Source organism: Dermacentor variabilis, chromosome 9 (assembly GCF_050947875.1).
Source record: "Dermacentor variabilis isolate Ectoservices chromosome 9, ASM5094787v1, whole genome shotgun sequence".
NCBI lineage: Eukaryota > Metazoa > Arthropoda > Arachnida > Ixodida > Ixodidae > Dermacentor > Dermacentor variabilis.
This window is the reverse complement of record NC_134576.1, coordinates 1,980,673-2,006,154: the sequence shown is the minus strand read 5'-3', so window position 1 is coordinate 2,006,154 and position 25,482 is coordinate 1,980,673. Positions and strand designations below refer to the sequence as shown.

Below are 25,482 nucleotides of genomic sequence, written 5' to 3'. Positions count from 1 at the left end.
CTTTCGATTCCCTCAATCATATTATATTCAGCGATAAATTGCTTCGCTAGGGAATTAATGGAATACCTTTGACGTTAATTCGCAGTTACTTAGAAAATTGTCAACAAAGTGTTAAAATAGGTGATTTTCAGTCCAACAGCACCGTTATTAACCTTGGCGTTCCCTAGGGATCCGTACTTGGACCTTTATTTTTTTTTACTCTATATAAATGACTTGCCTTCGCATCATTCCCTGTACTCTACCCCTGTACTCTATGCAGACAATATTAACCTTATTATAGCCCCCCTCCCAGATTATGAAGAATGCAACCTAATTAATAAGCTTAACTCTGAATTACGAATTTTGCACCGTTGGTGTACAATGAATGCCCTTCACTTTAACCGAACTAAGACAGTTTTTATCTTATTTCACTATGAAAGAAAGGAAAACGGCTATTCATTCAGATGTCGTTTACAATAACCATCCGATAAAATAATCTAGTGAGACAAAATTTCTTGGTGTTATTATCGATAACCATTTAAAATTCCACCTTCATGTGCATTCCGTAGTTCAAAAGGCTTCATATGGCTTGCATGTGCTGTTGAAATGTCGAAACTATGTTCCTCCCCACATACTTATCAATCTTTACTACGCATTTGTTCACTCTCACATTAATTACTGCTTAGCGAGCTGGGGTTGCGCATGCAAAACTCATCTGTCACCAGTGTTTGCACTTCAAAAAAGAGCTCTTCGCATTATAGCACCCAACAGTATGCATATTAAGAGTGAAGATTTATTTAAAACCCTTAACATTCTCAACATTTACGATTTGACAACATGCAGCATCGCCTCCGTCATGCATCAAATAGTTAATGAAAAACTGGCCTTGACAACAGTCTCGCTCCATCCCTCACTTCGCCATGTTGGAAGCACATCTCGCTGTCATTTTTTATTGCCTAAGGTAAATACTAATTACGGTCGCTACAGTTTACAGGTACCTCAGTTTGGAATAAGCTTGATAGTGGCCTAACCACTCTAAGAACATTGCATACATTTCTTAAACAATTAAAACTCTCAATTATTAACGATGCGCAGCACTGCGCATGCTTGCACATGCCCTCACTTTTCTTTCTTTTTTTTCTTTTCCTGTGCCGATGTTTTCGATGACGTAACAAAGAAAATTGTTAGAAAAATGCATCTCATTTGTGAAACGTTCCCTACTACGGCATTTTCTTGCTTTACTTATTCAGCTATTTAGGTTTTATATGATTTTGCAGTATAAAAGAAATACAGCTGCCATAGCAGTGTTTTTTTCCTAATAACAATCGGTAGGAACCCTTTAACAAATTTGTTGGGTTCCAAAAGCGTGCACTTTGCAATTGTATAGGTTCATTATGTTAAATAAACTTTCAAACTTTCAAACATTGTTATATTCTGTACAAGAATGTAACAAGAAGTGTACTGAATATGCTACAGTAGAATCTTAATTAGTACTCCAAGGGGACCGAAAACATTACGGCAGAACTCATCTCATGATGAGTGTCGAGGGTAATGAGAATAGCAATAGAACAATGTAGCGACAGGTCATATTTCTGAAGTCAGATATATTTAACACGTGTAGTGGTAATTATGATACTTTGGTTGCTTTGGCTATCATCCCATTTCGCTATGGCACTGGCTTGCCAATGTTGCCCATCAGCATGGAGGCAGAACGACAACTGTACGACGCCAACAGTGTTACAATGGAATGACGAATTAGGAATGATATTGATTTAACGACAAAGGCGCATAACGACGATGGCATGATGACAATGAAATATTATTAACTAAATTATGACGATGGTATGACGATGGCAACATGACGATGATGACATAAGGACAATGAGATGATGATGATGGTGACATGAAAACGGTATGATGACAACTGGAAGAAGAAGCAGTAATGATGATGATGGCAAGACCGAGATTGCTTGATGACGATGGTGGCACAACAAATACATGATAGCGCCCTTGTGACAACGAAGCAATGATGATGATGGCAAAACAATGGTGGCATAATTACGATTGAATGACAACAGCATAATTACTACAGAATGAGAACAAGGAATGACGTTGATGGATTGATGAAGGCGGTATGTTGACAACAGCATGACGACAATGGGATGACGATACTGAAGTGATGACAATGGTGAAACGACGTGATGACATAGCATGATGACAATGGTATGGAGTGACGCTTGACGCTTGGAGTGATGCCTGACACCAGCAAAAGATGCCGAGAGCTAGTGGGGCTATCCTAATTCTAGTACAACCAAATTAGGAAGGCCCACTAAGCTTGAACAAAGACACTCCCTGATCAGAACAGAATTGGCCTCCCTGGTGCAGTATTTGGCCACTACCTTCCTGATGATTCCTACAATTAACCCATGGCCATCAGACCCAGAAGCTGCGAAGCACCTGACCAAGGCGGCGGTTAGACCTGTAACACAGCAGACGGTGCTAAGAATATCTGGGTCTTGACAGGCCGCCAATGAAAACTGACCCTGTCAACTTTTAACAGCCAAACACTGTCAAGAGAGGCTAGCTTAGCAGGACTCTTTGAGGAACTATCAGACATTGTTTGGGATACCATCGGCCTTAGTGAGATTAGAACTGGTGTGGCTTATACATTGTTGAATAACAGCCATATCCTCTGCTATAGAGATCTCCCAGATAAGAAGCAATATGGGATAGGATTCCTAATTCATAAGGACATAGTGGGCAACATTGACGAATTCTACCGCATTAATGAGAGGGTAGCAGTAGTCGTAATCAAACTTAATAAGAGGTATAAATTAAAGGTAGTACAAGCCAGCGCTGCAACATCCAGTCACGACGATGAGGAAGTAGATCAGTTTTATGAAGATGTTAATTTAGCGATGAGAAAAGTGCAAACGCGATATTCAGTAGTAATGGGGGACTTCAATGCAAAAGTGGGAAAAAAGCAGGCGGGTAAACAGGCAATGGGCAACTATGGTGTCGATTCTAGAAACGCTAAAGGAGAGATGCTGGTCGAATACGCAGAAAGGAATAGGCTGAGAATAATGAACACCTTTTCAGTGTTCAAAAAGTGGACCGGGAAAAGCCCTAGTGGTGAAACAAGAAATGAAATTTATTTCATACTTTCTGCCGATCCCAGCATAGTGCAGGATGTAGAAGTGATAGGCCGGGTAAAGTGCAGTGATCATAGGTTAGTGAGGGCTAGGATTCACCTCAATTTGAACAGAGAAAGAGCAAAATTGGTCAAGAAGAAACAGGTCAACCTAGAGGCAGTAGGAGTAAAAGACAAATTTAGGCTGGTACTTGCAAATAAATATGCAGCCTTATAACAGAGATAATGATAATGATTAAATAGAGGTAATGAATAATTGTAGTGAGAGCAGGCATGTACCCAGGATTTTTTTTCAAGGAGGGGGGGAGGGGGGAAGGGGGGAATTGCAACCTTACGTAACTTTTCTACGCAAATGAGGGGGGGGGGGTACCTTTACAAGCATAAATGTGAATAATGCCTGCCGTTCACCATAAAGGCGCGTAAACCAGCAAAAGAGAAATGAACTAAGGTGTATCTCAAGGGTACACCTGTGAGATACACCTCTTCTTGGCAAACAAGGAACCACGTCGAATGAACTCGGGCAGGAAGAACACTGCCAAGAACAAGTAAACAAACTAAAATGCAAAATAAAGGTTTCTATCATCATCATCAGCCTATTTTATGTCCACTGCTGGACAAAGGCCTGTGTAGTAGCATACAACTTAAAAAAACAGCAGTTGGCAACCTAGGCACACAGACCGTGCGGGGTTGCGTTACTCTGCCAGCCAATCACAGGAGCAAACAAAATCGTCGTCATATGGCCTTTTCAAAATGGCGCCGTACTTCATACGTCCGGAGTGTCTGCTGTTCTTGAAGAGTCTTTTCGTCGACGGAAGCAATGAGGTGTGCAACAGAAATGGACAAAGCGTATGCAGTCTAGGCCTTTCACTCTTCAAAGTCTACCCGCAATGGTTGCTTAATGGCTATGGTGTTGGACTGCTAAGCACAAGGTCGCGGGATTGAATCTCGGCCACAGCCACCGCATTTCGATGGGCATGAAATGCAAAAATACCGATTTACTTAGATTTAGGTGCACGTTAAAGAATCCCAGGTGGTCCTAATTTTCGGAGTCCCCCACTACAGCCTGCCTCATTAGCAGATTGTGGTTTTGGCACGTAAAACTTCATAATTAATCAGATCTTCAAAAGTTAATTTCACTGCTGAGCCCGTTTTACTCACGAAATTTCACTACCAACTGAAGTGAAACTTGACAATAAATAGTTGCAGCGAAGCAAGCATATTATTTCACTTCAATAAAGAATTTGGCTTACGCAATTCCACTATGATAGGCGAGGGAAAACGTATAAAATTACATGCTAATAATTTTATTTTTGTGGTTACCGCCTTATTTGGGTAACAGGAAAAGTTTGAAATACGAATTATTTGCAGCCTCACGGAGCAACAGTGGCTGGCAGTTATGAGGGCATGCACGGGGCTTCACTGCCGACTCAAGTTGTATCCGACTATTTTCTTTTTAATAGCTCTGGAAGAATTATAGAGAAATATATATTTGCATAACAATCTTTTGGATCCCTCATTTACTGCTCTACTAAGTGAAGTGTCAAAATCGACTTGTATTGTTATTTGGAAAGTTGGATAATGATGTGTGGCCGCCAGTCCCATACAACAGCGTAGAGCGCAGGATGCTGCGGTTTTAGACGTACTGCACCCGCCACGGAAGGTTAGAAAGACACCTACATAAGCACAGCAGAGAAGTGGCTATGTCAGGTGGCTCGACTGATAACTGTAGAAGTGTCATTCAAGATACACAGAATTGTTCTCCACTTCGGGCAGCATTTTCTCAACTTCCTTTTTAAATAAAAAGATGTTGATCCATAAATATTTTCATAAACAACGGTTAAATTTGTTCACTTTCACTTTTCCTTCCTGTTTGGCTGTTGCCTTGGCTCTCTCTTTTAGAAGATCGCTTAATTTCTCAACTCCTTGCGACTCTTGTTTCCCTGTGCCAGTTTTGCCCAAAAAGTGCTGTACAATTAGGGAAAAACCAGAGGAGGTAACGGGCGACACATATTGCTTATGGGTTTAAGGGTTATTGCAAGGTTTGATGGTGGACACTGTTTCGCATTATTTTAATTTGCACTTTATTTAACCCATATCGCGGGTATATGGTTCCGATGATCTGTCAGCATTACGGCAAGCCGCCACTCGAGGAAATAATAAAGCAAAAGGAAAAGTTAAACTCAACTGGTCTTTTCTCTGGCTCCAAATCGTTCCTCAAGCATACAGACCAGCTGAACACAAACCGAATCTCTTTCCTGGTCCCTAAATCGGTCTAAACAAAGAAGGTTGAACTAACGAAGCAACAGCCATGCGCGTGACCGATGAATAGATGGTGACAACTGAGCACATCTCGAGTTAATCGTGCGGGCATCGAATCGATGAGAAAACTGGCCTTCACACCCCAGGAGAAGCCGATAAATACCGTCATCCAAAAGGAGTGAAAAAGGCAGCAAAATGTTGACCACCGAAAAGCTGTCAAGTCTCAAAATTGATTTGGCGGCGCCTTAGGAATGTGTGTAAGGATTTTATGGCGTGGGCAAGGAGGGGGCCCCCCCCCCCCCTGGGTACATGCCTGAGTGGGAGGCAAGGCACCGAGGCAACCAGTAGGCAAGATCTCCCAAGTAACAAAGGACCTTATAAAGAAACGACAAAGAATGAAAGTGTCCAACTCAAGAGATAAGATAGAATTTGCAGAACTGTCAAAACTCATCAACAAGGCAAAAACAAGTGGCATGCAAAGCTATAACGTGACAAAGGTTGAAAAAGCCATAAAAAAACGGACGCAGCCTGAAATCAGTGAGAAGGAAACTTGGCATTGGAGAATCCAAGATGTATACACTGAAAGATAAGTAGGGTAATATCAGCAATCTCAAAGGTATAGTAAAAGAAGCAGAAGAATTCTGCACTGACCTGTACAGTACCCAGAGGAGTCAGGATACCTCTATTAGAAACAGTAATGAACAGGATACAGAAACTCCTCCTATAACTAGCGATGAGATGAGAAGGGCCTCACAAGACATGAAACAAGGAAGAGCGACAGGAGAAGATGGAATAACAGTTGATTTAATCAAAGATGAAGGAGACATAATGCTTGGAAAACTGGTGGCTCTTTATATGAGGTATCTATCGACTGCAAAATTCCCAGAAAACTGGAAGAATGCAAGCATTATACTAATCCACAAAAAGAGAGACGTTCAATAATTGAAAAATTCTAGGCCCATTAGCTTACTCCCAGTAATATATAAAATATTTACCACAATTACCTCCAACAAAATGAGGGCAGCACTGGACTTAAGTCAACCATGGGAAAAGCCTGGCTACAGGAAGGGATACTTCACAATGAATCACATCCATATCATTAATCAGGTTATCGAGAAATCTGCAGAGTACAATAAGCCTCTCTATATGGCTTTCATAGATTTGAAAAGGCATTTGATTCAGTAGCGATACCAGCAGTCAAAGAGGCATTACGTAATCAAGGAGTACAGAATGCTTACATAAATACCTTGGAAAATATCTACAGAGGTTCTACAGCTACCTTAATTCTACACAAGAAAAGCAGGAAGATGCCTATAAAGAAAGGGGTTAGACAGGGAGACACAATCTCTCTAATGCTATCCACTGCATGCTTGGAAGAAGTATTCAAGCTATTAAACTGGGAAGGCTTAGGAGTAAGGATCAACGGCGAATATCTCAGCAACCTTCGGTTTGTCGATGACATTGTTCTATTCAGCAACACTACAGACGAGTTACAACAAATGATTGATGACCTTAACAGAGAGAGTTTAAGGTTGGGCTTGAAAATTAATATGCAGAAGACAAAGATAATGATGAATAGCCAGGCAAGGAAACAAGACTTCAAGATCGCCAGTCAGCCTCTAGAGGCTGTGAAGGAGAATGTTTACCTAGGTTAACTAATCAGAGGGAACCCTGATCATGAGAAGGAAATTCATAGAATAAAAATGGGTTGCATTGCATATGTCAGCTCCTGACTGGAAGCTCACCATTATCATTGAAAAGGAAGGTGTACAATCAGTGCATCTTACCGGTGCTGACATACGGGGAGAGACTTTAGATTGACAAAGAAGCTTGAGACCAAGTTAAGGACTGCGCAAAGAGCGATGGAACGAAGAATGCTAAGCATAATAATAAGAGACAAAAAGAGAGCAGTTTGGATCAGAGAACAAGTGGGTATAGCCAATATTCTAATGGACATTAAGAGAAAAAAATGGAGCTGGGCAGGACATGTAATGTGCAGGTTTGATAACCGTTGGACCATTAGGGTTACAGAATGGGTACCAAGAGAAGGAAAACGCAGTCGAGGACAGCAGAAGACTACGTGGGGCGATGAAATTCGGAAATTCGCGGAGGTTAGTTGGAATCGGTTGGTGCAACATGTGTCGGCAGCGGCAGGCAAGCGGGGGGCCCCGACCGGGCGAACGCGCGGCTAGCGCCGGCCCAGGAAGGAGACACGGAGCAAACTGCTCCCGATGAAAACCGGAACGAAGACTCGGCCGACCCACGGCCGTTTATTACTTATAAAGGCTTCACACGCTAGATGACACCTCCAGATTGGCCCAAGCTCGTCACATGACAGAAGGGGGGTGCGCCATCTAGCTAAACAACTACAAAACATACATGTACGACGACACCGAAATCTGACAGGGGGCGGCACTATACTACACAACACAGAGGTAATTGGAGTGGAGATCGTAGGGAGAGGTTTTCGTCCTGCATTGGACATAAGATAGGCTGATCATGATGATGATGATGATGGAGCGTCTGCAAATCTCCCATTGTCGAAGCAGAAAGCTCGGTGGGGATGGAGCCACGAAATAAGGAAATTCGCGGGCACTAGTTGGAATCTTTTGGCACAGGACAGGGTCATTAGAGATCGCAGGGAGAGGCATTAGTCCTGCAGTGGACATAAAATAGGCTGATAATGATGATGATTATGACGATGACGACAATGAATGGCATGACGATGGCATGACGAGAAGCTGATGTCAAAGTTACAATTACAAGCATGAGGGTATCCTGAAGATGATATGACAATGAAATCATGATGACAACTGATAGACAACAATGCATAACTATGATGGCATGACAATGGCATGGCGACAACAATGACAAGTGCTGATGACAATGGCGTGGGGATGACTGCACCATGAACTGTAAGAGGACGATGGTGTGACAACGGCATGACAAGAGTTGGATGAGGAAGCTGGAGTGACGATGATGGCAAGACTATTACGGCATTATGACGATGGCCTGACAATGGAGGCATTGTAGCGCCTATCTGAAAATTATCGTATGACAAAGGCGGCTTAATCACGATTTGATGGCAACGAAACAGGAAGGCGGTGTGACAACGATGGAAACACTGCATTGAAGTGATTACAATAATAAAATGACAGCATGATGACAATGGCAATAGGAGAGTTGGATGATAAAACTGGAATGAAGAACCAACGACCATGACTGCATCATGACCCTAAAAACATATACAGTCGATCCCGGATATATCGAATTATTGCCTATATCGAACAGTTGAAAAATCCCCTTCGGAATGCTATGCAAAAGTATAGCGCTACTGTTCACGTATGTAGAACTCCCGTGGACCGGCATATCGATGTATCGAACTCCGTCCTGAGCTGCGCCCCGGTAATTGCGCTTCTTCCACCATACCCCACCCCTGCAAGTGCGCTTCTCCCATCGCATCACACCCCCGCAAGTGCGCTTCTCCTCACGAAGCTATCGCGATGTTCCCGCGATCTCACGCGCACCGCCCCGCACTCTGAGAAAGGTGTGTGTGGGTAAAATGCACGTGACAAGGAGCACTTGGAGTGGCGCGGGAGTGCGATTGGGTGTGAAAGGGAAGAGGGAGGGAGAAACCACGCTAACCGCAGGCGCCAGTTTACTGTGTTTTGGTTGGCTGACACCGTTGGCGCAGCGAGACGGACGAGGTCAGTGCAGCTTGGGCTCGTGGTAGTGCGGAGACGCGGAGCGGTGCATCTTTTGATTCGCTTTGTTCCTTTTATTCACGAGGCCAACGCGAAGGCTTGAGACTCGTGTGGTGCAGTGCTGTCACGATCCACCCGGGTTCGTGAACAAGGGAGGGCTCGAGGCACCCTCCGTTAGACGGACGCTCCGCAGCGTGGTGGTGCTGAACGATGACTGACCGCCAGGCAGCCGTGCTCGTCGGTGTTACAGTGTGCTAGAATAGGGGCAGTGTGTGCAAGAAGCGCTTGCCGCTGAGGCACTTTATGTAGATAGCACGAGATGGCGCTGTAGGAACATGGGCTGTAACAGCCGAATCAGTAACAAGTAACAGCCGAATCTTTCCAAGGCAAGGACGAGGTTGTATTTGAAGAAAAAAGGAGCATGAAAGAGACCCAAGGGGGAAAGGAGCTAGTGCTTACAAATTTAAACTGGAAGAAAGCGGAAGCGAAAATTCCTAAGCGCACAGCCACAGGGCTAGATGAGGTTCCCGTTAGGCTGATAAATGAACTGGGACCAAAAAGTAAGGAAGCTCTCGTGAAAGCAGTTGAAAAAACTTTAAAAGATAGACGAATACCAGACAGTTGGCGACAAAGTAGAATGAATTTAATTTATAAAGGTAAGGGGGAGAAAGACAGAATTCACTCGTATAGACCGTTGACCATTACATCGGTAATATACAGGCTAGCAATGCAGGCAATCAAATTAAAGCTTCAAGCATGGGCAGAAAATAATGGCATTTTGGGAGAGCTTCAGAATGGCTTTAGAATAGGTAGGCGTTTGGATGATAACTTGTTTGTTCTTACTCAGTGTATTGAAATATCAAAAGCAGAAAGCAGACCGTTGTATGTGGCCTTTTTGGACATTACAGGAGCATACGACAACGTAGACCGCAGCATTTTGTGGGATATTCTGGAAGGGGAAGGCTTAGGTAACGATTGTATACAGCTTTTGAGAGAGATTTACCTAGAAAATACTGTTTGCGTTGAATGGGAAGGGATGAGGAGCGCGGAGAAAGTTCATATCAACAAGGGACTGAGGCAGGGGTGCCCTTTATCCCCGCTGCTGTTTATGATGTACATGGTGAGGATGGAGAGGGCGCTAGAAGGAAGTAATATCGGGTTTAATCTCTCATACAAACAGGCAGGTACAGTAATAGAGCAGCAACTCCCAGGTTTATTTTATGCGGACGACATTGTGTTGCTCGCAAACAAGCAAAGTGATTTGCAACGTCTGGCTAATATCTGTGGACAGGAAGGCAACAATTTAGGTTTGAAATTTAGTGTTAGAAAATCAGGTGTTATTGTATTCAATGAAAACAGTGAACAGACAGTGGAGATACAGGGCCAAGAAATACCTCGGGTAACAGAATATAAATACCTTGGTATATGGATAAACGAAGGCAACAGATATATGGAAACACAGGAAAAAACCATAACAGTCAAGGGGAAGAGAAATGCAGCCATAATGAAGCACAGAGCGCTATGGGGATACAATAGGTACGAGGTCCTCCGAGGTATGTGGAAAGGGGTAATGGTTCCAGGACTTACTTTTGGAAATGCGGTTGTTTGCTTTAAATCAGGGGTACAATCAGGACTCGACGGGAACCAAAGGTCAGTGGGTCGCCTCGCATTGGGCGCTCACGGGAAGACTACAAATGAAGCTGTGCAAGGGGATATGGGCTGGACTAGTTTTGAAGTGAGGGAAGCTCGCAGTAAAATTGAGTATGAAGAACGGCTGAGGAATATGGAGGAAAGTAAATGGGCTGGGAGAGTGTTCAGGTATCTGTACAGGCAAAACATTGATTCACAGTGGAGGAAAAGAACTAGGAAGCTTACCAGCAAGTATGCGGCCTGTGGGGTGGGCAACACAGCAACAAAGAAGGTCAAGCGGAAAGTCAGAGATGCTGAATTAATCTCATGGGTGGCGGCAATGGAAAAGAAACCTGCCATGAGTAACTACTTAAGGGGAAAAAACGAAATTAGGAAAGAAACCATTTATGATAACTCAAAGGGAAGCTCATTACTTTTCGAAGCGAGATCGGGATGCCTTAGAACACGCACCTATAAAGCGAGATATAAGAAGGAAGAAGAAGCATGTGCTTGTTGCGGTAAAGCTAGGGAAACGACGGAGCATATTTTATTAGAATGTGAAGACGTCTATCCAGCGGTCGATTTAGGCACCACTGGCCTCCTTGAAGCCCTTGGGTTCAGCGGGAGCAGTGGTAAAGCAAACAGGTCCGCAATAGACATCAGTAAGAGGCGATTGGAGGATTGGTGGAAGAAAAGTAGGGAAACGACAAAAGACGGAGACGTACAAAAGCACAGTTCGCAATAGGGTATCAGAAAATTTGGACGTGGTAGTTCATAGTGTTTTTTTTTTTTTCATTGGTTAATCTAGGTAGGATATTAGGCAGCATAGTAGCAAGAGCTTGGTGGCGCAAGCCACCGCCCCGTTCCAAAGGGGACGCTCATAACATCCATCCATCCATCCATCCTGTACGGAACCTACGACGCAGTGCCAGAGCTGCACGCTGATATTTTGATAATCGTTTTCTGTTGCAATCAAACAGACGTGCAAATGCTCGGCGGATGTTAAGATGCATCCCCGAAACTCACTACATATAAGAGATGAATTGTATGCGCACTCCTAGCGCATCTCAACGCCCATTAGACGCATTTATTAACCTGATAGCAAAGGTTTTGCAGACACCGAAGTAATGGCGTAAAGCCGTTAAATTTGTTTTGAGCCACGTTGCCACGTAACCAGAAATTATTCGAACGGAAAATTCAGCTGCAAATAATGCCGTAGTAAAGGACATCGAATTGATTTAAACCAACTCGGATTCCAGGTGCACACATTTTCTTTTGCAGTTCGCATTCATAAAAAAACGGCCGCGGCATCCGCGACCTAACGTCAAGCGCTTAGTTCCTCAGCCGCTGTTCTAGAAGAGAAGGCAAAACAACATGCACGTACATAGCCCAAAGTCAAAGAGCTTCCCTGCTTGGCATTTACCTTCTTTCGCGACAAACATTTGTCCCTCGTTCTGTTTCGCGAGTCCCCCGCAACTACATAAGTTTATTCGTGATTTTTTTTTAATTACATCATGAAGTGTTCCTGAACGTCAGGCTCATCTGCGAGTATGAGACACACCGACATCCTAAATTTCTATGGAAGGAAAAAAGCAGGTAGGAAAGACGCTAAGTAAAAGGCATCCCTGCAAAACTACACACAGTATGCCAGAACACAGAAAAACAGTGCAAGTACATTCCTACCCAAACAATGGAGACCTACAGCAGAATTAATATGCGCAAATAAATTACTTCATTCATTTTTAATTATATTGACAAAATTAGCTTTTTGAATGCACCAGAAAAAGTTGTGCATTCAGATGAAAAAGACAAAGAAGGGTCAGCATGCATATGTTGCACCAGCCTGCTAAGAACAGTATCGCTAACTTTAGAGCCCAATTTCTTGTTTCGCATGCTTCTCTTCACTGATTAACACTTTTTACGTAAAAGTGCAGCCTTGTTAGGACATAAAAACGCACAACTGCTGATGTGAAATCATCAGCATGTAATTTGCAGCATATATGGCATAGCCAAATTTAAAGCTTTCACTAGAATCATGACATCAACTATGCTGTCGCTGCAAAGCTCCTCTTTGCGGAAGAAGGTTGTAAATATATTCCCTCAGGTTTCTTTAGTGCTTCGAAAAGCAACTTGGATGGATACAGCAATCCTCCCCTGTCACAAATTTTGTGAATTTTGAGACTGCTACTGACACTAGAGTTCTGCAAAAGAAGAGAGCGGCAGTCCTCACATTTCTTGCGAGCAAAAAATTTCTGCGCGACATACCCTGCCATATATAACGGATGAGGCGGTCACCGCTCCTTTCCTCCACATAAGCCCGGTGCTCTGCCGGAGTATTGTTTAGCCTTTGCTCTACCAGCGTAAGATTCTCGTCAATTGTGACGCAACGTCCCCTTCCTTGTCAGAATTATCAGGCGAGTGAAGTAGCGATACCAAATGTTTACTGACCTCTGTGTTCACTGTTTGCATTGCCTTCGCCAAGATATAAAAAGGCAATTCACAACAATTAAAGATTGAGGCGGCGTTGGGTGATCATTGGATCCGCACGACTACCCCCCCCCCCCCTCACAAGAAGTTCGCCAACTTTTATTGGCTTAGTCTAGATGTCAATAGGTATTTAAAACCCTCTCCTTCCAAGTATTCTAACAGAGCAAAAGTGCTGCACAATGTCACACGGAGCCCATCTGTCATCAACTGGCTCAAGCCGCAAAGTCCTTTTGCAATGGAAAGCATATTTAGCGCCAGCGAACAGGGACAGAAGGGAGATGATACCACAATGCGCTAACTTCAACAACTTCATTTTCAGGAAACACCCACCTATTCAACCCATGCACAGTTAAATAGGCGGGTGTTTCCTGATAATCAAGTTAAAGTTAGCGCATTGTGGTGTCGTCTCCCTTCTGTCCTTGTTTGCTGGCGCTAAATATGCTTTCCAAGTCAGTCTACCAACACGCCCAACAAATGGCAATCCTTTTGCATGTGACTCTGAATGAGACAGAAACTCGAGGAATTCCTTCAGAGCCCTTAGAGCAAGCACACAGCAAGCACGCTGCAACTGGCCGCAACACCACAGAATGCAACACACGGAGAACGCGTCCATACAGCCCGTGCAACTGCAGCGCCGCCGCATACATCCGGGACCTGTCTACGCTCCCGGCTTCAAAGCGGTGCGTGGCGCGCTGCGCCGTCTGAACACACTGCCCCTATCTGGTACACTGTATCGGTGTTTATTGCAGTGCGGTGACCAATGTTGCCTGCCGAGCTTGGCAGGCCACCGAGCCTGGCGGCAAACGAACGTTATGCCTGAGAGGGCATCACATGCTTGCTACAAGTGCGTTTTTCTTTCCGCTTTTGGCACGTGCTCCGGAGCCATGGCCACGAAAAAACACAAGAATTTGGATTTTTCAACAAAGGCGGACATCATTCAATGGGTGGAGGCTGGCAAAAAAAAGTCGTCAGTCGCCGCGGCGTTCAGAATTCCTCGCAACATCCTGAGTACGATCCTCAAGAACAAAGCCGATGTTAAGTTGAAGGCAGTGCAGTCCAGTCGCCCTGGAGCATGTCGTGTACGCGTCCTAACCTTTGACAAGGTCGAGAAGGCATTGTACGCCTGGTTTTGGAGACACGTGCCAAGAACATACCTGTGGACGGCCAAATGCTCATGGAGAAGTCCAAATGGTTTGCTGTGGCCTTTGGAGAAGAAAGCTTCACTGGTGGCACTGGTTGGCAGCAGCGATTTAAGAGTCGCTACAGCATCGTCGGAAAGACCCTTTCGGGTGAAAGCGAGGCGACTAGCACAGGTCACATAAAGAAGTGGTTGTCCGAAGAGTGGCCAAATATTTCAGACAGCTTTTTGCCATCGCAAATACTCAACGTAGATGAGACGGCACCATTTTTGCTCGATTTTGCTTACTGCAAATATGGATGCGTCATGCAAACTATGGCCGTTTGTTATCGGTAAGAGCAGGTCGCCACGCTGCTTTAAGAACGTGAAAGGCCTCCCGCTTCAATACGTGTCAAATAAGAAAGCTTGGATGACACGCAATTTTTTCGTTGAGTGGCTACAGGTGTGGGATGCCGAACTGGAGAAGTCTGGCCGCAAAGTTCGTCTTCTTCTTGACATTTGTTCTGCCCATCATGTTGCCTGCCCATTAAAGCAGATCACCCTCAAGTTTCTGGCGCCAAACACAACGGCAAAACTTCAGCCTCTCGACCAAGGCATTGTGAAAGCGTTTAAGGTTGGGTACAGACGATGACTAATGCAGAGGCTCCTAATCAACGTTCGATTAAGAATCGAACTCAAGGTGGACCTCCTCGGAGCCATTCAAATGCTGGCTGGTGTTTGGAACGACGTGAAGAAAAGCACAATTGTGAACTGCTTCCGCAAAGCAGGCTTTGTGGTAGCTGCAGACGACGGATGTCTTGACAGTGAAGACAATGACACTGGATGCCTGGACAGCGAATTTCGCAAGCTTTCAGCATTCCCAGGCAGCGTTACAGCATGCGATTTCGTCAGCGCTGACGGTGTGCAAGCTGTAGCGGATCGCGCTGATGCGGAGATTGTGGCTGACATCATGGATGACGAGGACGCAGACTCAAGCAGCAGCGAAGGTTCCAATGAAGAGGACCAACCACCATGCACTGCAGCTGAACTTGCATCAGTTTTCAGCATCATTCGCCGCTGTTGTGGCACAATGGAAGGAGCTGGCCTTTCTCATTTGGACACTGTCAACAAGCTTGAGGACAGCGTAATGAACTTGATGGTGCACAAGAAAAAGCAAGCAAAGGTCACAGATTTTTTTTTTCTTCTGAAATAAAGTGCTCTGGTCGTTGCACTGTGTTTTGTTTTTTTACTCGCCTTGGAGGCACAGATGGGTAAGTTCCCGTTAGTCACGACATCGGGAAACTGCCTTGAGATGTCTGAAGTTGTTAGAGAAGCTTTTGACATGCATATTTTATATTTCGAGTTATCGATATATCGAACTATTTCGTGATCCCCTTCGAGTTCGATAAATCCGGGATCGACTGTACCTAGTGGCTTAAGCTATTTGACAACTTCGACCACTGGGTCAAAGTAGAAGGACCGACAATGGCAGCACGACGAAAGTCAGATCATGAGGCTGCAATGACAGCAATTGAATGATCACAGCGGTATCACTACAGCAGTGTGACAACGATGTGTTACGACTGTGTGCCATGACAATTGTATGCTAACAACGGCATGAGGAGCGTCGAATGACAAAGCTACAATGACGGTGAGCATGAAGTAACGTGAAGAAGCATGTTGGGGGCTCTTCTTGCTTATTTTAAACCAGATTTAAAAGGAGGGCACATGCTGCTCTGCTTGCTCCAGTTCGGTGTCCGCTTCCCGTGCCATCTCTTTTCTTGTCATTTTTATGGCATGTGACCTTACTGTAGCTAGCAACGCATTGAACTTTGGGCTTTGGCTTGGGTTTGTCTGACAAGTGGTGCAGGGAGCGAGAGACTTTGCTCAAAATAACTGTTGCATGGCTTTTAGAGTTTCAATATGCAGGAGTTTTTCTGCATTCAAATAAGCAGGACTTTTCCGCGACCAACAGAGCGGTTCAATTTAACTGTCAATTTGAATGAAGAGATTTTGAATAATCGGGATTTCACAGTACTTGGTAATTTTCATTTATTATACGTGAGCACCATATCTGTTACAAATATGTGCATCGAACCGGCTTGTTATAACTGCACATTGAGATACTGTTATGCAGAGGTATACGCCTCATTCTTCACTGTATAAATTATACATCATACAATCATATGCCCACCTGCTATGGTATCGAAATGAGACTGGCAGTACTGAAGATAAATAAATAAATGTCAGAATTTCTTTTTACAAGAATGACTGCTGCTGTTGGAGGCGCCATTCACCAAGTGAAAGCATGGTTCAGCTGAATTTTTTACAACAGCCTGCAGCCTTATAGACTGACTGCAGATCTATTATACCTCTACTGTTTGCAAAATTATATTCTTCCTTTAAGTGCATCACCATGTTTTCATCACACATGTGGTGTGTGGTGTCGCACAGCATTGAGTAGTACACATTGTCGGGCTAAGCGGTGAGAGTTGTACAACAGGTTAGCTCCAGCACAACATAGACAAAGACAATAACCCAATGCACTGCTGAAAATTGATGCATTTCGCCGCAAATTCTGAGTACATATTTCTTATACATGGTGCTGAGCATAGGGTTTCTGCTAACATTACTGGTTGGCTTAAGCTCTGTGATTGGTACATGTGCACTACTGCCAACTAATTACAAGTAAAATTACTGGAAATTTGTTAATTAGCCAACATAACTCCACAATTTGACTCGCATGTAGTAGTGTCCATCATTGGCATACCCACAAGGGGTGTGGGGGGTCGACCCCCCCCCCCCCTCTGCCCATTTTCCCACAGTACAGAAAGGCATGTGGTCCCATTCCCTTTTCTGTGTCCTGTGTGGGTAGCACTGTTTTTAAACATTATAGAAAGTTTCAGGGGGTGGGTCCCAAAAGAGCGACATAGATGGCAAGCTTGAATGTGAAAGCAAGGCGAGAGCTAGTGGCGGTCCGAAGGGGGGCGAGGGGGTTGTCATGGGGAGTGATCCCCTCTCCCATAAACAGAACATTGCAGCCCCACTCATGGTGTGCCTCTACACCATTCCAGATCATGCTGAGGGGGGGGGATCAGCGCTAAAAATTCCACAGACAGATAAAGATGGGACGAGCATGAGCATAAAACTTTGTGGCATTGGTTGCTCCCCACAAAGCCTTCATGTCATTGAAGTGCTGCTCATCTCTGGTAGTTGACCAAATCGTCGACCATGCTGCGCGTAAGAGAAGCATTCCGAAAATATTTCGACTTGCTTGTCTAGGATACACATAATAAGCACTTCCACCCCTTCTTTTTCTTCTTTTTCTTTCCCTTGTTTCTGACTTTCATTATGTTAATAAACTTGAGAAGAGCTTGCTGTCAGGCTAGTTTGTACATGATGGTAAGAATGAAAATGGGGCAAAAAACAGGACAAGAAAGAAAGATTTACAGAACGCTGATTTGCGAATGGCAAAATATATCAAGGACAGGGGTGCTGGGCCAGGGAAGCTAAGAAACCGCCACAAGCAACAGGTGGGAGGGCAAGCTGGTGAATGGCCTCGAAGTCCATTGAAAGGCCATAAACAAAAATATAGGAATGTTAGGGTCCGCCGCGCCATTAAACAACCCCGTGAATGTTGAAGAGCATGACAGTGACGAACAGAAATGAATTTTAAGGAGGAGAGTGGGGTGATGGATGGGGGGGGGGGGGGGGGGGAGGTGCACCTAAAAGGCGTCAAGATTGAAGTCGGTGGATAATTATGGACATAGGAAGAGCATCCGAACACTCAACACCAGATGGCCGTGGCCAGTCGCCTAGCTGAGGCTCACCTACCCCATCGTAACACATGCTGCTTGCTGCAGAGAGCCCATCTTAACTAAATGTCAGGCAATTTTCTGACTAGACAGGTGTGAAGAGACACGACACTTTCAAATCTATCAAAGCTACTGGCTCTTATTTTGCTGCGAACTACAGATGCCGTCATTTTCACAAAGGCTTCTAAACAGAAAGCGGCCCTGCTTTGCACTGTCTGCCTCGTCAATTCCTGAATGTGATCAAATAACAATATGCGTTCCACGATGATTACAATACCATGATCGCAAGTTACTTCCAAACATCTCTTCAAACAAGTTGGACAGCAGGTCACTAAAAGTGAGTGACACTTGCATCATATGATACCATCGAAGTTGTAGCACAAAGCTTCGTTCCTGTATAATTAAATCCAGAACCATAGAGCATGCCCACAAGGCCAAAAGCACGATTGACTGATAGGCAACTTGACAAATAGTGCCTGCCCTCTTCCGTACATAGCCATGGCCATATCACTCGGTAGACGAACTGGGCTGCAACAAGTGTGGCCTGTAAACAAGAAGACGCACAATAGTGCACTGTCTTGATTAGGCTTGGCCCCATCTTTTGTGCTGTTTGTTTTTCAAAGTCATGTACCAGCTAGGTCACTGACATACATTACATTACAGTCCGCTGCAAGACCGATTAGTACTCCCTTGGATACAGTTACCCTAGCTTATAGTTGTGCTGAAAGCATATTTTTTGCTCCTACAGATGAAAATGAAATATACAGCACATTCATGAGCATAAAAAACAGTAGATCATTGGATACAAACGATATTCAAATTAAACCTGTTAAGTATGTATTAGAATTGTTAACGTATGCCCTTGCTCATATCTTTAATCTTGTCCTTGAGGCAGGTATATTTCCAACTTCCATGAAGTGTGCACAGGTATCTGCATTGTACAAAGGCGGCGATCACAACCTTATGCCCAATTACCGTCCCATTTCCGTCCTCCCAGTTTTTTCAAAGGGATTGGAAAAAATTATTCTTTCTCGCATTACAAACATTTATGATAAGCACAGTATTTTGACAAACTCACAGTATGGTTTTAGGAAGGGGCGGTCGACTGAAGCCGCCTTGTTAGCGCTTAAGGAAATAATTTTGGAAAATATTAATAATTTACTGACAGCCGGAATTTTCCTCGATTTTAGTAAAGCATTTGACTCCATTGATCACAGTATTCTCATTAGTAAGCTCTCATCATATGGAATTCATGGTACAGCTTTGGCTTTAGTTAAATCTTACTTAAAAAATAGGTACCTGTGCGTGTATATTAACAACCAAAGATCATCATTCTAACCAATTGCATGTGGATTTCCACAAGGAAGTATATTGGGGCCCCTTTTATTTAATACTTTTACCAATGATATCATAAATATTGACACCACAGTAAAATTCGGAATCTATGCTGACGACAGCACCTTACTTATTTCTGGGAGTAATAGCACACTAGAGCCAAAATGCAATGATATCCTTACTAAACTATCGGCATGGACTAGAGTAAATAAAATCAAAGTAAACCCAACTAAATCCAAAGCAGTTATTTTTCATGCTCAGAATAAAGCAGTTCCTCCTGTGAATTTATTCATTTTTCAAGACCAGCATATAGAAATAGTCACTAAGCACAAGGTTCTCGGTGTGTATTTTTCTGCCCATCTAAAATGGGACACTCATGCTGTTTACAGCTCCAGAAAACTGTCTGCAGTTACAGGTGTAACCTCACGCTGCTGCACATTTCTTCCCACAAGCACTAAACTACATATATATTACGCCCTATTCCTTTCTCACATTAACTATTGTACACTGGTATGGGCTACAAAAGGTAAAAGAAATATGAACAAGCTTCTTGTATTGCAGAGGCAAATTATTCGCCTTATCGTTAACATTGAACCAACGTCGAGTGTTAATCCCAAAATAGTGTCATTCAATTTGATCCGTGTAGATAATATATATGAATTTCGCTTGTTATAAATGACATACTTTTCTTCCACAGGTATGAGTAATTTCCTCGCACAACTTGCTTCCCTTGAATATTGTACACCAATAGTTAACACTCATTGTACTGACACTTGGTCCTTACCACAGTTTAGAACCGATTACAAGCTGCAATCCTCCGCTCACAATCTGCCATTTTTTCTCAATAAACGTAAAGATACTGCTGGTTTTAGTCAAAAACAACTGCGAACATACTTTGTGCACATGTAATCCGTATTTCTTCATATGTCGTTTAAGAAAACTTCTGTGTTATTGCTGTACTTGATTTGATGCTGTACTTGATTGCTGTACTTGATTTGATTTGATGACTACTTCTGTATTGCTATTGTTATTTCGTTCTGTCTGCTGCTGCCATGTAATGGTTTCCTGGGCCTTCGTCAAGCTGTTCGTATAGCTTTTAGCCCAGGTGACCATCCAGATACTTGCTGGAGAATAAAAATATATGATGATTTGATGATATATGCATCAATTCGTAAACAAAATTTTAGTTTGCTTCCATATCGTCGTTTTTAAATGTAGCATAAGGATGATAGCATAAATTGATGGAAGTGGCTGCACACATTAGCAAGGAAAAACTTTTGTCAAAAATTAAGCGAAGTGTTGTTTCAGCTACCCAACACACACACACACACACACACACGCACACGCACACGCACACGCACACACACACACATACATACAGTCGATCCCAGATACATCAAACTCGAAGGGGATCGCGAAATAGTTCGATGTATCGATAATTCAAAATATAACATATGCATGTTTGATCGAAAGCTTCTCTAACCACTCCACACATCTCAAAGCAGTTTCCCGATGTCATGACTAACGGGAACTTACCCATCTGTGCCTCCAAGGCGCGTAAAAAAACAAAACACAGCGCGATGACCAGAGCACTTTATTTCAGAAGAAAAAAATCAGTGACCTTTGTTTGCTTTTTCTTCTGCACCATCAAGTTCGTTAAGCTGTCCTCAAGCTTGTTGACAGTGTCCAAATGAGAAAGGCCAGCTCCTTCCATTGTGCCACAACAGTGGCGAATGATGCTGAAAGCTGATGCAAGTTCAGCTGCAGTGCATGGTGGTTGGTCCTCTTCGTCGGAACCTTCGCCGCTGCTCGAGTCTGCGTCCTCGTCACCCATGACGTCAGCCACAATCTCCGCATTAGCGCGATCCACTACAGCTTGCACGCCTTCAGCTTAACATCGGCTTTATTCTTGAGGATCGTACTCAGGGTGTTGCGAGGAATTCCAAACGCTGCGGTGACCGACAACATTTTCTTGCCAGCCTCCACCCATCAAATGATGTCCGCCTTTGTTGAAAAATCCAAATTCTTGCGTTTTGTTGTGACCATGGCTCCGGAACACGTGCCAAAAGCGGAAAGAAAAACGCACTGCGCCACACGAGTCTCAAGCCTTCTCGTTGGCCTCGTGAATAAAAGGAACAAGCGAATCGAAAGATGCACCGCTCCGCGTCTCCGCACTACTACAAGTCCAAGCTGCACTGACCTCGTTCGTCTCGCTGAACCAGCGGTGTCAGCCAACCAAAACACAGGAAACGGGCACCTGCAGTCAGCGTGGTTTCTCCCTCTCGCTTCCCTTTCACACCCAATCGCACTCCAAGTGCTCCTCGTCACGTGCCTTTTACTCACACGACCCCTTTCTCAGTGCGGGGCGGCGTGCCTGATATTGTCATGTGGTGGTGACGTTCAAGAACACAGTAGCAATACTGTGAAAGACAAAACGAACTTTAATTGGGCGAACCTGTGCACACAAAAACAGGGTAGAGGGTATAAGTGCGACTGGACGAGGACGAAGAAAGAAACAGATACACAGACACAGCGCTTCACTTTCAACTATATATTTTATTTTCGCACGCATCGATAAATATATACCGTGCGAGCGGAAACAAACGTGACAGCAAAAAGGAACATTGAGTGGTACATTTCCTTGAACCGGACACGTGTGCAAGGCAAGGGAAAAAAAGAGAAAAAAAAAAAAACATGTACTACAATCGTCACGAAGACAGACCAAGGAATCGTATCTCCTTTTCCGAAAGTGATACCGAAGGCTTGCTTACGCACTTTTGCTGTAATTTTGCTATCTCGTATGCCTCTACAATCTCCCTCGTCTTCCTGCTATGAGCCTTATACAGAACGGAAGTGCTTTCAAACATGGGCTTGCAGGAACAATCTCGGCAGTGAATACCCAAGTGACCCGAGATTACCTTATTGACATTGTATTGATGCTCCCTTAATCTCTCGTTGATGCATCTGCCGGTTTGACCAATATACGTATTTCCGCATGAAAGTGGGATGGCATAGACAACGTTATGAGTACAGGTTACAAATTGTTTGCGATGTTGGGTAGAACACGAGGGCCTTTTGTTATTTTCTGTGTTAACCTGTTTGCATAGCTTCTGTAGACGCTCAGGGGCAGAGAAAACTACATCTACTCCCGATTTCGCCGCTATTCTTCTGAGATTATGAGATTTTCTCTGCCCCTGAGCGTCTACAGAAGCTATGCAAACAGGTTAACACAGAAAATAACAAAAGGCCCTCATGTTCTACCCAACATCGCAAACAATTTGTAACCTGTACTCATAACGTTGTCTATGCCATCCCACTTTCATGCGGAAATACGTATATTGGTCAAACCGGCAGATGCATCAACGAGAGATTAAGGGAGCATCAATACAATGTCAATAAGGTAATCTCGGGTCACTTGGGTATTCACTGCCGAGATTGTTCCTGCAAGCCCATGTTTGAAAGCACTTCCGTTCTGTATAAGGCTCATAGCAGGAAGACGAGGGAGATTGTAGAGGCATACGAGATAGCAAAATTACAGCAAAAGTGCGTAAGCAAGCCTTCGGTATCACTTTCGGAAAAGGAGATACGATTCCTTGGTCTGTCTTCGTGACGATTGTAGTACATTTCTTTTTCTCTTTTTTTCCCTTGCCTTGCACACGTGTCCGGTTCAACGAAATGTACCACTCAATGTTCTTTTTTGCTGTCACGTTTGTTTCCGCTCGCACGGTATATATTTATCGATGCGTGCGAAAATAAAATATATAGTTGAAAGTGAAGCGCTGTGTCTGTGTATCTGTTTCTTTCTTCGTCCTCATCCAGTCGCGCTTATATCCTCTACCATGGATTCTAACCAACTAGCCCGCCAGCGTGTTTTAAACAAAAACAGGCTACACTTATAGCACAACGATAGCGGCGAACACGGTCGGCAATCGTCGAAAATCTGATCAGCAGGTCAAGCGCGTCGGCTTTTATAGATCAGTCGTCGAATGTTCCAGAGTAACCGCTGGGATTCGCGTGTCTTCCACAAAGTTCTACATTATTCGCGCCGTGCACACATGCAATCAGATTACACAAGTTTTGGTCACAGACAGTGGATGGAACCTTCGATAACATTCCAGAAACTTCCCACACATGCAAGCGCTTCCTTGCGCTGTGCGATAACATTTTTTAGGCGGTGAAACATGAAGCCCGATCAAGACAAGTGCACATGTCAATATCGCGGGAACATCGCAAGATCTTTGTGAGGAAAAGCACACTTGCAGGGGGTGGGGGGGGCAGCTCAGCACAGAGTTCGATACATCGATATGCCTGTGCACGGGAGTTCTATATACGCGAACAATAGCGCTATACTTTTGCATGGGATTCCTAAGGGGATTTTTCAACTGTTCGATATAGGCAATAATTCTACATATCCGGGATCGACTGTATGTACAGAGAGAGAGAGAGGGGAGGAGTGCTGGCTGTCGGTGGAGACTCCCCCTCGAAACAAGTTTCTTGCTATGCCACTGGTGTTCAGCTCTTCAAGCAATCCAGCTAATGCCACAGGATGGCAATATCTACCAGTGGAGATATAAGTCTGTTTCCAGTCTGTTTCGAAAACACTTTGTATAAGTAGCAACTACTTTATCCCTCACTGTGATTTTGTATTTTGTTGCAATTTTGTAACTACTCGCTCTGTTAATGCATTTTGCCTTCTGAGGGTATAATAAATAAATAAATAAAAATAGATAACTTGTACACACTACGTACTACACACATTTAGGTCCTTTTCTTAATGATAATAACAGACTCTTTCAGCCTTGCATAGGTACAATACTATATTTACTATAACAAATTAAACTGTGTGCATTGAGTCACATGTAGCTCCTGCACTTCATCACTATTATTATCATGGCTACACAAGATGACATCTCACTTCTTTTGTTTCTCATTCACAGGCTACCTGCTTGGCTTAACTTTCAGCTGTCAATGATGTTACCTGCACTTATAAGTGTTCATTTTATGAGTTGAGTCTGTCCCAACCTTTTTTATACCTATTCAGAAGAGATGAAATATTCAGCATTTAGTTATTACATATTAGACCCACATTTTCTAAACACTAGTATTCAATTAAAAAAAGGTCCCCAACCAAGCCCCCCCCCCCTTTTTTTTAGCAATCACTGGATTCACTTTGATGAGGCTTCTAGCATTTAGAAAAGTTAGAATTCAATGACTTTTGAAAAGATATTTTATTTGAGTTAATAATATTTTGGCGGAAGTTCCCGTAAACTAGGAAAATATAGAAATAAAAAACTATGTTGTCAAGTTTACAGCTCTAATTCATCAACAAATAATGTTATCATACTTTGCAGAATGCAGCTCCTGGGAGACCTAAAGTGGACAAGTTTGATATACACTGCTGTATATATTCTGTGACTAATCTGTCAACATAATTTTTGCAAAACTCACTAAACAATGCAGGGGTTTCACAAGAGGCTACAAATTAACGTATCATATATGTCTGCTTTAGATAATTTAACAGACAGTTCAGACAACTGCAATATCTGTTTTTGGTGCAAAAGACTGATGGGAGCTGAGGGACTTGATTTTTTTTTTGTTAGTGAGAATTACATGAATGCACGCTTCAGTCAGTCAACTGGCACACCTGCACACAAATTCTCTTTCAATGAACAAAGAAGCCCTGTTAGCTATGGCCCACTGAGCTTACTGGCATCGAGCTTCATGATGACCGTTGGCCGACCCAGGATAACATCACAGCCACTTTCCTGGGAAGGCAGCTCTGTGAACTCTTCAAAGTGCTCCAGTTCAGCGTACCTGTTGAGAAGCAAGTCATCGCCAACAGACAGCATTTGTGAAAAGACGTAGCTTGTATGCAAAGCCTCAGACAAAATAGTTGGCTACAGCCTGAGCAGCTGGCACACAAGATTACAACACGCATAAATTGATCGCACATCCATCTTTTGGAGCTGATTAGTGACATTAATGTGATCAGCAACACTTCACTCC

At 43.7% G+C, this 25,482-nt stretch overlaps 1 protein-coding gene across 7 annotated transcripts in view; it reads right to left on the bottom strand.

Annotated features, from left to right (window-relative positions):
• LOC142558245 (EGF domain-specific O-linked N-acetylglucosamine transferase-like) overlaps positions 1–25,482 on the bottom strand; it is a 283,563-nt gene that overhangs the window by 190,766 nt on the left and 67,315 nt on the right. For all 7 annotated transcript variants that reach the window (XR_012822996.1, XM_075670398.1, XM_075670401.1 and 4 more), the window contains exon 7: positions 25,184–25,290. Coding sequence is in view for 6 of the 7 variants with exons in the window: in XM_075670398.1 (XP_075526513.1) it covers positions 25,184–25,290 (107 nt within the window). In the remaining variant the exon portion in view is untranslated. The remainder of the gene's footprint in view (positions 1–25,183; positions 25,291–25,482) is intronic.